Genomic DNA, 12,522 nt, shown 5'->3' with positions numbered 1-12,522 from the left:
GGGGTGGACACTGATGTACGCAGGGAGAGCAGGTCATGGACTCGTCAGAGCAGCAGGCAGACCTGTCCTGCTTTCCCATTGGTCCACAGACAGATCCACCCTGGGTGGAGGCTCTGCAGCTCCTTCCCAGAGATACCTGTGTGACTAATACCTGAGCAGCCATGATGCTCCAGAGATCAGCCTGCGGCCCACCCCCCAGGTCCCTGTGCTTTCAAACCTGAAGATGGCCCACTCTTCCCAGGTGTTTCTTGCTGAGACTGCTGAAGGGATGGTTCCTTATTCTCTTAAAGGGGAAAAAAAGGCTCTCCTCTTTCTCCCCGTCTGCATGGCTTAGGGCCATACTCTTTGTCCTTTGGCCCAGGTATGTGATCAAGATAGGAGCTGAGTATGATGGTGTTTCTGGTGTGTAAGGGCTGAGAAAGGTCACTCCCATCAGTGTGGGAGACACCTCCCTGCCTTTGACTGAGCCCTGGGGTCTCCCTACCTTCTCCTTCTAGCTCCTCGTCAAGAAAGGAAGGTGCCAGCAGCCCTGTGAGTGGCAGGGATGTGGATATTTCCACTTCCAAGACACAGCTGACCCCAGCCTCCAAGGATGGGGATGTGAAAGAGATGCTTTTGCGGGACCGGGAGACCTCCAACATCGAAACCCTTCCCTCAGACTCCCCGAAGGATGAGCTACGCCCACCCAGGTGACCATTTAACACTAGCTCCTGCACCAAATCATCCAAAACCAGAATGTGACCCGCAATATGTAAAGAGCACCTACAGATAAAATAGGAGGACAATAGGCAAAGACTAGGAGCATGGCTCGAAAAGAAGACACATGGTGGCTATGTGCATGTAAAATGCTCCAATGTCAGGAGTCATCCAGGACACACAATTATCAATCAATTAATTAATTTTAGAAAGGGGCGAAGGGAGAGAGAGAGAGAGAGGAAGAGAAACATCGATGTGAGAGACATCGATCTGTTGCCTCTTGTATGCACTTTGACCGAGGACCAAACTGGCAACGTTTTACTTTGCAGGTTGACGCCCAACCAACTGAGCCATGCTGGTCAGGGGTGGATTACAATTATACATGGAATCATTTAGACCCTCCAAATAGCAATTATTTTAATAATTAAACTTACATATTTTTGGAATAAGTAACATTCTCAAAAAGTAAAAAAAATTCAAGATATTAGACCCCTTTCCTTTAGCAACAATTATGCCCTGGTGAGTAAGTAAGTAAGTTTTTAGGAATATATCCTGAGGAAATAATTAGAGATGTGGGCAGAAATTTATGCCAAAAAAAAAAGTTCATCACATCATTAATTTAAAAAGCAAAAAAGCCATTTTTTAAAAACACCTTAATAGCCAACATTAGGGAAAGGGCTCTGCTCCCTTGAAATGTACAAGGATGTGCATGAAGAATTTTTTTCTTCTAGCCTGTGAACATTTCCAAACTTTCAGAGAAGTTGAAAGAACTATACAGTGAACACCCCCTTGATTCTACAATTAACATGTTACTGTATTTATTTCATCATGTGTTCATCTCTCTCTCTCCTTTCCTCCACCCATCCATTTCACAGTAAGGTGCAGACAAGTCCCTTCCCCCTGCCCCAGCACTTCATCTTACATCTCATTAACTAGAGTTCTCAAAGAAATTGTAATAGCATGAAAGAATGTTTCTGAGAAAAAAAGATGTGAAACTATATATACCGCATGATCCCAAACATTTAAAAATCTATCAAAGAAATCCCTGAAGGAGATACACCAGTGTGTGGTTGCCAATAGACAGTGAGTGGTTTGTTTTGCTTTCTCTATGTTACACATTCATTTCTTTCTTGTCCTCATTTTCTGCAATGCTCATGTGCTCTTGTATGCTGAGTAACACAGAGATGAGCGAATGATTCTTACAGTTTAGCTCCCGTCTGGGGAAGGTGGTGCCCAGGAATTCTGGCCTCCTGCTCAAAGCTCCAGGGAAGGAAGGTGAAGTGCCTGGTGGCTCCAAGACAGCCACCCCCTTTCTCCCCAACCCCACTCCATCTTCAGGCCCAGCACCCCACCCTCCAAGCCTGTGGCCTTTGAGGACTTTAAGAATGAGCGAGGTAGTGAGATTAACCGCATCTTCAAAGAAAACAAATCCATCTTGAACGAGCGGAGGAAAAGGGCCAGTGAGACCACACAGCGCATCAATGCCATCAAGCGGGAGATTGATGTGACCAAGGAAGCGTTAGATTTCCAGAAGTCACTGCGGGAGAACCAAGGTAAATGTGATGGGAAGATGGCTGGGGCCTGTGGAATCTGAGCCATCCTGCTTAGAACGGGACAGCCCTGAGCACTGGAGGACTGAGATGGAAGGGGCCACCTGGGGGTGTTGGGGTGCAGCCTTCATTCCTGGGTCATCACTTGGCTGTAGTCAGCCCTGGGGAGCCACAGAGTCCTTCCCTTTCAGCCCCCCTCTTCCTGTGGGTCCCTCATAATTGCTTTATATCAGATCCAGGTGCTAAGCCTTCCATCTATATGTGCTGCTGTCTACCTATGGAGAAACAGGCTTTTGGTTTTGTAGGGGCTTCCCCAGGTAGAGGGTTGGCTGGTGACCCCCCACAAGGTTCTTGGGTCCTGGTGTGGTCACCTCACTGCCCACAGTGGTCTGCTTGGGGTGGGAATGCTGGTCAAGACATAAGAACCAAGGAGGGCAATGAGAATACATACCAGAGGGCCAAGGGATTCTCTGTCGTTAGGACCATTCCTTGTGTCAAAACCCCAACACCCATGCTGACTTGCCAAAGACTCGTCTCCTCAGGCAGGTGGTGTGGGAGCCATCAGGCTCAGAGAGCAGGGACCCACATGTGGGGAGGGTGCTTACCTGGTTACCCTGACCTGGTGCTCTTGTCCCAGTGGCAGACACTGCCCACACCTGCACTCTGGGCCAAGAACCCTCAAGCTCAAGTGTGCAGAGGACACCTGGAAGGGCTGGTCCTGTGCAGGTACCCAGGCCTCAGCCAGTGGTTCTGACTCAGTACATCTAGAGCAGGGCCCAGAACCTGCATTTCAATTAGTGATCATTCCAACTGAGGCTGGTGGTTTAGAGGCCACACTCTTACTCACATTCCTGGCTTGGTTCTATTGCCTCCCAGACAGGGCCCACTATAGGCCATTGGGTTTTCCCTTGCTAGAGGACAATGGCATTCCAGACTGGTCTTCATGAATGATTTCACTGATGACCTGGGACATCTCCAGATGTCACTTGGTTTATTTCTTCAGGTCAGGTGGATCATCTCACTCACAGAGGGTTATGTTTTACTCATTTACTTTGCAGCAACTTTATTTCCAAGTTCTTGGTGCCACTGTGCACATACCCTACTGCCCAGCCATGACACACTATTCCAGAGGGCAAAGGCCTTCATGGGTCTGGGCCACAGGGGAAGGTGGGTGACAGTGGTACCTGACATGCCCCCACCCAGAACCTCCAGGGTGAAGGTCTTATAGGACCAGCTAACATTTCTTTATCCCTTCTGTCCACATCTTTGAATATGCCACCCCTTATTACATATTTACTTGTTTTAAATAATGTATATGAATGCTATGCTGACATAGTTTTTACTCCTAAACATATCTGAAAATGGATGTTTAAAGTTTGTTTACTTCTTGATTTTTTTTTTTTTTTTAGAGAGGAAAGGAAAGAGAGAAAGAAACATTGATTTATTTTTCCACTTATTTATGCATTCACTGGTTCATTTTTGTCTGTGCCCTGATGAGGGATTGAACCCACAACCTTGGGCATTGGGACAATGCTACAACCAACTGAGCCACCTGGTCAGGGCTAAAAATGGATATTTTTAAAGGATGATATGAAGAAGAAATATTATTTTAAAATATTTAAAATATTTAAAATTTTATCTGTCAGCATCAAAAAGCATTTTTGCTCTCCACCTCCCCCACCCCCGCCAAAGCAGTTATTTTCCCATTGGTTGTTTTTCCTTTTTTATTTTAAATTTAATTTTGTTTATTTTTAGAGAGAGGGGAAAGGAGGGAGAAAGAGAGGGAGAGAAACATCAACTGGTTGCCTCTTGCACATCCCCAACTGGGGACCCAGCCTGCAACCCAGGCATGTGCCCTGACTGGGAATCGAACTGGTGACCTTTTAGTCTGCAGGCTGGTGCTCAATCCACTGATCTACACCAGCCAGGGCTCCCATTGGTTGTTAAAATATCAAATAAAATACCTTTATCTTGAAGGAACAGCTCAAGTAAATTCATTTTAAAAACTACCTGCTGGTACCTTGATTGGCAGCTACTAATCAGCCCAGAAAGGTCAGTGAAGTTAGAACATTATTAATTAGTCTTTTGTGAAAGAAAAATGAAAAAATCATCTTAAGTTCAACTCTTTTAGTTTTTTCCTTGGAGATATCCAGAGAACCTCTGGGTAGTAACAGTGTTCAGAGATATCCCCATCTCAGAGTCCTGTAAAGATTCTACTCTGTAAAGGATGTGTGTCTATCAAAGTGACCTGATCAGGGACATCCCACAGCACACAGTCGCTCTTCACTGAAGGCAAGGGACTTGGTGAAGGTGACTCTGGATTACTACCCCACTCCAGGCACCTTGAATGGGGACCTTTGCCCCTCCATTAATAGTGTCCATGACATTTAACATGGCCTACTTCTCCCCAGCAAACTTCATTCAAAGCTCAAGTGTTTTCCTCCAACACCTGGGGACTGCCTCATGCACCCCAGCCACACACGTGGGACTCACCTTCCAGGGGTCCTGGGGTGAAAGTCCCACACCTTGGGGTGATTGATGTGACACCTTTGCTGAGCTTTCAAGGTGCTATGGGCAGTGGAGAGCTGGGTGAGTGGCTTCACAGGCCATGTTATTTTGTCTCAACCCAACAGTCCTCACTGAGCTGACAGATGTTAAGAAAGGTCCATACAAAGAGGCCATGAGTGAAGGAGATGACTAACAGCACTATCGACTCCTGCACCCTGGAGCCTCTGAGAGTTACTCAATATGATTCACATGTCTAGTAGTCTCTAATAAGAAGGTAGCTGATGATTGTTCAAACCATCAAGAAGACAACCTGGCCCTGGCTTGATAGCTCAGTTGGTTACAGTGTCATCCCCATATACCAAGGCTGCAGGTTTGATCCTAGCCAGGGCACATATAAGAATCAACCAAGGAAAGCATAAATGAGTGCAACTACAAAACTGATGTTTCTCTTTCTCTCTCTCAAATCAATAAATTAAAAAAAAAAAAAAAGACAATTTGCAATGTGGGTTTACATGCACTGTTAATAATAAGGAACGTTGCCCAAGTGCCCTGTGGAACTCGCCAATGATGGCAGTTCATGTACATAATTTCCAAAAAAGGTAAACATTGTATAACAGAGGTGCCTACAGAATATTTTTGACTGATGAGGTTTAAGATCAAAATAAGTGAGAAGCATCGGCCATCTCTACCCTCTCACCTGCTACCCCTGTTTGTCCTAGAAATGCCAATGTGGCTCTCTGATCTGAGCTCCCGCTCCCCTTGAGACATGTCCTGGTAGCCTGGCCTCCCTCAGCTCTGCCCGCCCACATGTGGTACCCTAGCCTTTCCTCTTGTCTCCTGTGTTGTGCATTGCCAGCGCTCCCCTCTCTTTCTGGACTGCCTTCCTCCCCTCACCGCAGGTGGGCACTTGATTCCCTGATCTCCATCCTCCTGCAGGTGACTATGAAAACAAGGGGCTGATTATCATCGATGAGGAGGAATTCTTGCTGATCCTGAAGCTCAAAGACCTCAAGAAGCAGTACCGTTCCGAGTATCAGGACCTACGTGACCTCAAGGCTGAGATCCAGTACTGCCAGCACCTTGTGGACCAGTGTCGCCACCGCCTACTCACAGGTGCACCATTTGGGAAGGTTGGCTGGCCATCTGAGGTTCCGGGATGCACAGGGCAGGGCTGCCTCCTATATTCTAGAAGCAGCTTCAAATCTCTCTGGTATAGGCAGGGGCCAGGCAGGGGCTTCAGATGTTTGTTTCTAAGACTTTGTGGGCAGGAGACAGAGATGGGAGAGGGTGAGACTCTAGAGCAGGAAGTGACAGAGGGTGAACCCGTGACAAGTACCCACAGCCTTTACCTGCTTCCTCAGGGACTGCCCCACACCTCACACTGCTGTGCTCCCTCCCCCTTGCAGAATTTGATATCTGGTACAATGAGTCCTTCTTAGTCCCTGAGGACATGCAGGTGGCACTGAAACCAGGTAGCAGCATCCGGCCAGGCATGGTGCCTGCCAGCAGGATAGTGTCTCTGGTGAGTGCTACAAGGTCGGGGTGGGGATGATGGGAGGGCAGGGGGCAGCGTACTGTGCCTCTTGTCCTATGTTCTCCCAAAAAACAGGGCAGAACAGTGTATGGGCTGCCCCCAGCCTCTCCAATGGCTGCCCAGGCAGGTGGGTAGGTCTCTATCCAGTTATCAAGGATGGAGACACAGATAACACCACTTATGGTTGCTGCCCTTTTGGGTGGCTCATTCTGTCCAGGTGGCAGTTACAGGGTGTCTGATGACGCTGGCAAACGTGGGCCTGACAGATCGTGAGCTACTGTGGGTGGGGATTTGCAAACCCAGTGACGGGGCTGCCCTGATGCCCACCACAGGCCTTGTCAGGGTGAATCCTGACAATGCCAGGCTTAAGGGACTATCCTGAATTGGGCCTTCCCTAGGGAGAAGATGACCAGGACAAGTTCAGCCAGCTGCAGCAGATGATGCTGCCTGATGGCCCTGATTCCATCTCCTTCTACAATGCCAAAGTCAAGACAGAACAAAAGGTAACTCGGGGGGCGGGGTTCATGTCTCCAGGAAGGAGGGCCTCAGGGACCACATTCCTCCCTTTAGAGAGGTGGAGGAGGAATGTGCCAGCTCAGGGAGATCCAGAGTCACCCAGAGTTAGTGGATATCTTCTGCCAGCCCCAGAGTCCTGGGGCTGGGCTGAGCCCGTTAGGGTCCCATGACCCTAACCACAGACCATGGCCAGGCCCGGACATGGCTAGTGAGTGCTAAGGTGGCCCATGTGAACCACCCCTTTGTCCAGTTTATCCATGCTGTATGGGTTACCCACCCATTAGTCACTTAGTAGCCATCCTAGTTATCACATCAATGGTCATGGTATCACAGTGCTTATGTTCAAGTCATCCTTATTTTATTTAATGATGGCCTCAAAGAGTAAAAGTTGTGATGCTAGCAATGTGGATATGCTAGAGGAAAGCTGTTTAGTGCTTCCTTTAAGTATAGGAAAAAACATTGTGTGTATGTATATATAATCTTTGATCAATTTCAGATATATATATTATCTTCAATTTCAGCCATCCACTGGGAGTCTTAAAGTGTATCCCCTGAAGATAATGGGGGGGGGGACTATTGCACCATCACATTGTTTAATGGGACAGTTTTATATTTACAAGATGAAAAGAGTTACGGGGATGGACGGTGGTGGTGGTGGTGGTGGTGGTTGCACAACATTATGAATGTATTTAATACCACTGAATTGTATACTTAAAAATGGTTAAGACGGTAAATTTTTAATGTGTATTTTACCATAATAAAAAAGTTGGGGGGAAAAAAAGAATTCCAGTTAACATGAGAACTTTGGGTTCAGTTCCCCAACCTTGTGGGGAATCTAGGATTCACCTACACATTCCAAATTGGTTTTAGCATTTGCCTGCTCCCTACCCACTGTTTCTGTTTCAGCTCACTTTTCCCACCTACTTTCTGGGAGCCTAGCAGTGCATTAAAAGGGTAGGATTCATGAACACCTAGTTGATTTGCAGAGGAAGGGCCCTTCAGAGTGCATGGGCACCTACCTCTTTTCTTTTTGAACCTAATTCTAGTCAGAAACTTTCAGGTGGGCTCTTGAAACACACATGTCTTGTCTGGAACATGCCTGATGCACCATTTTAAAAGTTTTACATACTTTCTTTGGGATGAAAAATGGAATTTTATTTCTCAAAGAATCAGGGCCAGTCAGAGAGAATCCTTGTCCCTGAACTGATTCTTGCAGGAAGGATGACAGGGTAGATGTTAAGTGGCATGGCCTCCGAGTCCTTGTTAAGTCTGTACCTCCTGATCAATTCCTGTTTTCCCCCCTTTTCTGTGTTCAGCACAGTTACTTGAAAACCATGATGGTCCTCCAGCACGCACATAGAAAATAGGGACTCATCTCCAGTGCCTTGAAGGACAAGAACCCCAGCAACTCCTGCCCACTGTGGCATAGCTGCCGAACCACCTGCCCAGAGTTCCGGTCTGCTCCAAGGCTGGGGCCCGGCTCAGAGAAGACACAATGGCCTGCTTGCCAGGAGGAACACCCTTCCTAGGACACCCTTGTTTATCTTCACAGAACACTTTTAGTTTCAATTCACTGTCTTATATGCAGGGACAAGATAAAATAATTTTGTAGTCTGGACTTTAAGTGCTTATCCAAGAATTTATTTTATTTCCTGTCTGGGAGGATGTCGTTCCTTTGTACAGGTGAGGTCGTAACTGAATCTTCAGTAAGAAAGTGGAAAAGTAACTCAGTCAGGCTTCTCCTAGCAAGACTTGGTCCCCCTGGTCAGCCTCTTTCCTTCCTGGCATGGACATCCTGGGGGTGAGTGGGGTCTGAGGGGCCCTGGTTCTCAGCTCCCTCAGGCTGTAGGTTTTCAGAGCGTCCTCTGTGTATTCCTGAGCCAGTGAAGGCAGGAGACCCCCATTCACCAGCAATCAGGCAGGGCTGGGTCTAGGAAGAAATGGCAAATTTTTATCTCCAAATAAGAGGAGCCTTAAAATGACAGCAGTCCTACCACGAAGTTAGCGGCAAGAGCCCCACATGGGGAGGCTGGTTGGCAGGGCGCATGCAGAAACTGACCAGATGGAAGGTTGAACTGAATGGCATCTGTCCAGCCAAAAGGCCCTATGATTCTGTTCTTCAAGCCATCAATGAGCAGATGGATGGGAGTTTTGTTGAAAAGATAAAGCAGAGAGGCTTTTCTTGAGGTCTCTCCCCTTTCCTGTCTAGCTCTTTTCTCTTTTTAAAAAATTTTTGTCCATTACAGTTTATAGTCAGTATTATTTTTAAAAAGACTTTACTTACTTACTTTTAGAGGGGAAGAGAGGGAGAAAGAGGAGAGAAACATTAATCAGTTGCTTCTCATATGTGCCCTGATCAGAGACTGAACCCCGCATGTGTTCTGATCAGGGGTCGAACCTGCAATCCTTTGCTTTGTGGGACGATGCCCAACCAACTGAGCCACACACCAGTCAGGGCAATATTCTTTTGTATTAGTTTCAGGTGTACTAGCCTCTTTCTCTTTCATTGACTAATAATACATAATGGTCTTGAAACAGCTTTTAGAGACTCCTACTGTGCCAAGGTTTCCCCTAGGTGACACATGTCACTGACCAACACTAATGGTGTACACACAGCCCTGATGGTTAGTTCTTATGTTTCTTTTGGTTGTGGCCAAAGAGGCAGGTCTGCCCAGGCTCTGCTCACCCTTCCAGCTATTTGAGGTCTTGGGCAGAGGGTTCTGATCCTTGCCCTTCTTGACTGCTCCTACCCTTACCGGGACTTGTTGGGGGTTCCCAGGTCTTTGGGAGGATCTCAGGAAAGCAGGACATGGCAATGGGATTCATCATCTTGTTGGGGCCACAGGAAACAGCCATTTGTGGCTTTACTAATACCCTTTTCCTTCATTCCCTGTCACGGGTTGGAATGACATCTGACATGCTGGACGTCCCCCCACAGAATTCCTGGTCAGTCCTGAGGCCTGATGGCAATGGCTGTCGGTCACATTTGTCCCTAGCTCATTTGTCACCACATAGACCTCTTTGGTCAGTTCTTGCACAAGCTGAAACAAGTAATCATCTGTGTGGGCAGAGCCACAGGAATAAGCCAGGATGGTGTTCAGTAGATCCTGTTCTACACAAATTCTTCTCAGGAGCAGATGCTTCTGACATGGCAGGGAGCTAGGGGGCATCGTGTCCACTCAAATGGGCCTGTTGTTCCAGATGCTGGTTAAAGTATAATGTTCTTTTAAATGCAAAGCTAAATTTGCAGGAAAGAAAGGGAACTGTCAGCAGCTGGAGAGCTGAGAGCCAGAGTGACCTGCAAATGAACTGGCTCTGGCAGCTACGGATGGGGACAAGGTATGTGAGTGGAGTGTTGCTCTTACGCATTAATGTCCACATAAATATGAGAAATAAACCTTTGACCCGTGCCCCAGAGGAAATTGGAAATGGGATCCCCTGCCTGCATAAAGCTGGCACCCTGAAGGCTTCATCCTTGATAAAGAGAGGAATTACAAAAAGTTTCCCCACTGGCATGGGCAAGTAGCAAGGAAATTCCCCAGGGATGAGGGAGCACAGATCCTGTGAGAATCTGTAACCATGTACAGGTTTGGGATTCAAATTTACACTGTGTGGTCCAGGAATCACCATGCTGAGGAGTTAGCATAAAAATAGCCCAAAGCTGAAACACCTAGTAAAATTAAAAAATCTACTGTACATGCCTTTTACCCAGCAATACAGCATTCCCACAAAGCCCCAGTAAACATGAGCTCCAAAGATTAAACATACACACACCTATGCAGGCACACACACATGTGTGAGCAGAAACAACTTATCATGGAGGCACAGCGTAAGCAGGATCAGACTTATAAGAACTTCAGATAACAAGTTACTGAATAAAGACTACACAATATACATGTTTTAAAGACAAAAGTAGGAATAAAAGTATGATAAAGGGTATCAATATAGATTGCAGATTTTTTAAAAAGCAGAATTTCTAGGAATGAAGAAAATGTAGTTCTAAAAGGTAAAATGATGGACTAGAAACAGAGAAGTAATGACCCAGATATTGAATCTGAAGAAATTGCCGAGAATTGCAGTAGAGGGATGAAGAGGTAGAAAACTGAAAGCAACAGATAAAAGAAGACCCAGGGTCCATCCAAAAACAGATACAGAGGAGATAATAAGGAGATCATTCTCGGTGGTGGTCTCATTCAGTCTTGTGCTTTAAACATTATCCATATGCCAACTCTCAATTTTTTTATATCTAGCCTGGACTGCTCTCCTAAACTCTAATCCTGTATAGCCAATGGCTCACTTGGCATCTCCACTTGAGTTATCTATTAAGACATACACAAATCACCATGATTAGAACTAAATGCCTAATTGCCCCCCACCTCAAACACATTGCACCCACAGCCTCTTTTATCTCAGCCCAATTGCTCAGGCTAAAATCTGATTTTAAAAAAATCAGATTTTAGAGAGGTAAGGAGAAAGAAAGGGAGGGAGGGAGGGAGGGAGAGGGGAGGGGGAGAGAGAGAAACATCAATTTGTTGTTCCACATATTTATGCATTCACTGGTTTATTCTTGTATGTGGCCCAACCAGGAATCAAACCCATAACCTAGGTACATGCCTTAACCAGGAATTGAACCCTTAACCTTTTGGGTGTATGAGATGATGCTCTAACATGCTCCAACCAAGCCACCCAGCCTGGAGACAGTGTTTTAAGTGGACACACTCACCAGGGGGGTGTGACTGGCATCACAAAAGGCCCTGAAAATTCAGTCAAGGAATAATCACAGAAACTAGGGACTTGTTTGGAGTTCCCAGGTCTTTCAGTAGTAAAGCCAAAATGACTGCTTCCTGTGTTCCCAAGATGATGAGTTCTGTTTGCCATGCCCTGTTTCCTGGAGATTCAATCTGAAAAGTGAAGTTTATATTTTGTGTCATTTTGGGAAGAAAAAAATGGGACAAGAGTTTTCTGCCCTGTAATGGATGGTCTTGATGCAAACTGGCCTCCAAATCCCAGGAGGATGCAAGCATTGTCCGGCAGGGAAGCGCCAGTCAAGGTCCATCCAGCGAAATCCTCACACCAGGAAGAAAGCTCTCAGAGGCCTCTAGGGTCCTTTTAAATCTAAATCTTGTGATTCTATAGAAGCAGTTGTGGAAAAGTTATTTAACATGTCAGTTGAAAATTACATCATATATATATTCACACGTTATTTTTTCTTTCAAATATGAATTGTTTTTTGCCATGGCTGGTGTGGCTTTGTGGATTGAGCACAGGTCTGTGAACCAAAAGGTCATCAGTTCAATTCCTGGTCAGGCAGGGCACATGCCTGGGTTGTGGGCCATGTCCCATGTTGGGGGCATGCGAAAGGCAACTGAACAATGTTTTTCTCCTTCACTTTCTCTCCCCCACTCTCTCTAAAAACAAATAAAATCTTTGTAAAAAAGAATTGCTTTTATTAGCAAAAATAACATTTAATTTAGAAAGAATACATTTATTAAGAAAAACAACCCATCTATGAGCAGATGACACTTCTACCAGCTCTGCTTTCCAACAATAAAAGGAGAGGCACCTCATTTTCAGAAATGTACCCTTGAAGGCTGGAAGAAAAAAGAGGGAGTCTTGCATGTGGGAAAGGAGCTCACCTCAAGAGCCAGCCATGATTTGTGATTCAGTAACTAAATGGCTTGTAAGAAACCAATTTCTGAACCCTGTTACAATTCCCTT

At 46.0% G+C, this 12,522-nt stretch overlaps 1 protein-coding gene across 5 annotated transcripts in view; it reads left to right on the top strand.

Annotated features, from left to right (window-relative positions):
- KIF9 (kinesin family member 9) overlaps positions 1–8,171 on the top strand; it is a 39,836-nt gene extending 31,665 nt beyond the window's left edge. For all 5 annotated transcript variants that reach the window (XM_054594759.1, XM_054594756.1, XM_054594758.1 and 2 more), the window contains 6 exons: positions 498–689; positions 2,035–2,249; positions 5,691–5,867; positions 6,161–6,276; positions 6,687–6,791; positions 8,121–8,171. In XM_054594759.1, the coding sequence (XP_054450734.1) occupies positions 498–689; positions 2,035–2,249; positions 5,691–5,867; positions 6,161–6,276; positions 6,687–6,791; positions 8,121–8,171 (856 nt within the window). The remainder of the gene's footprint in view (positions 1–497; positions 690–2,034; positions 2,250–5,690; positions 5,868–6,160; positions 6,277–6,686; positions 6,792–8,120) is intronic.
- Positions 8,172–12,522: the final 4,351 nt, after the last annotated feature.

The sequence above is a fragment of the Pteronotus mesoamericanus genome, unplaced genomic scaffold (genome assembly GCF_021234165.1).
Source record: "Pteronotus mesoamericanus isolate MK-2021 breed Mesoamerican mustached bat unplaced genomic scaffold, CSHL_Meso_final scaffold_533, whole genome shotgun sequence".
In the NCBI taxonomy this organism is placed as follows: Eukaryota; Metazoa; Chordata; class Mammalia; order Chiroptera; family Mormoopidae; genus Pteronotus; species Pteronotus mesoamericanus.
This window is presented reverse-complemented; position numbering and strand designations above follow the sequence as displayed.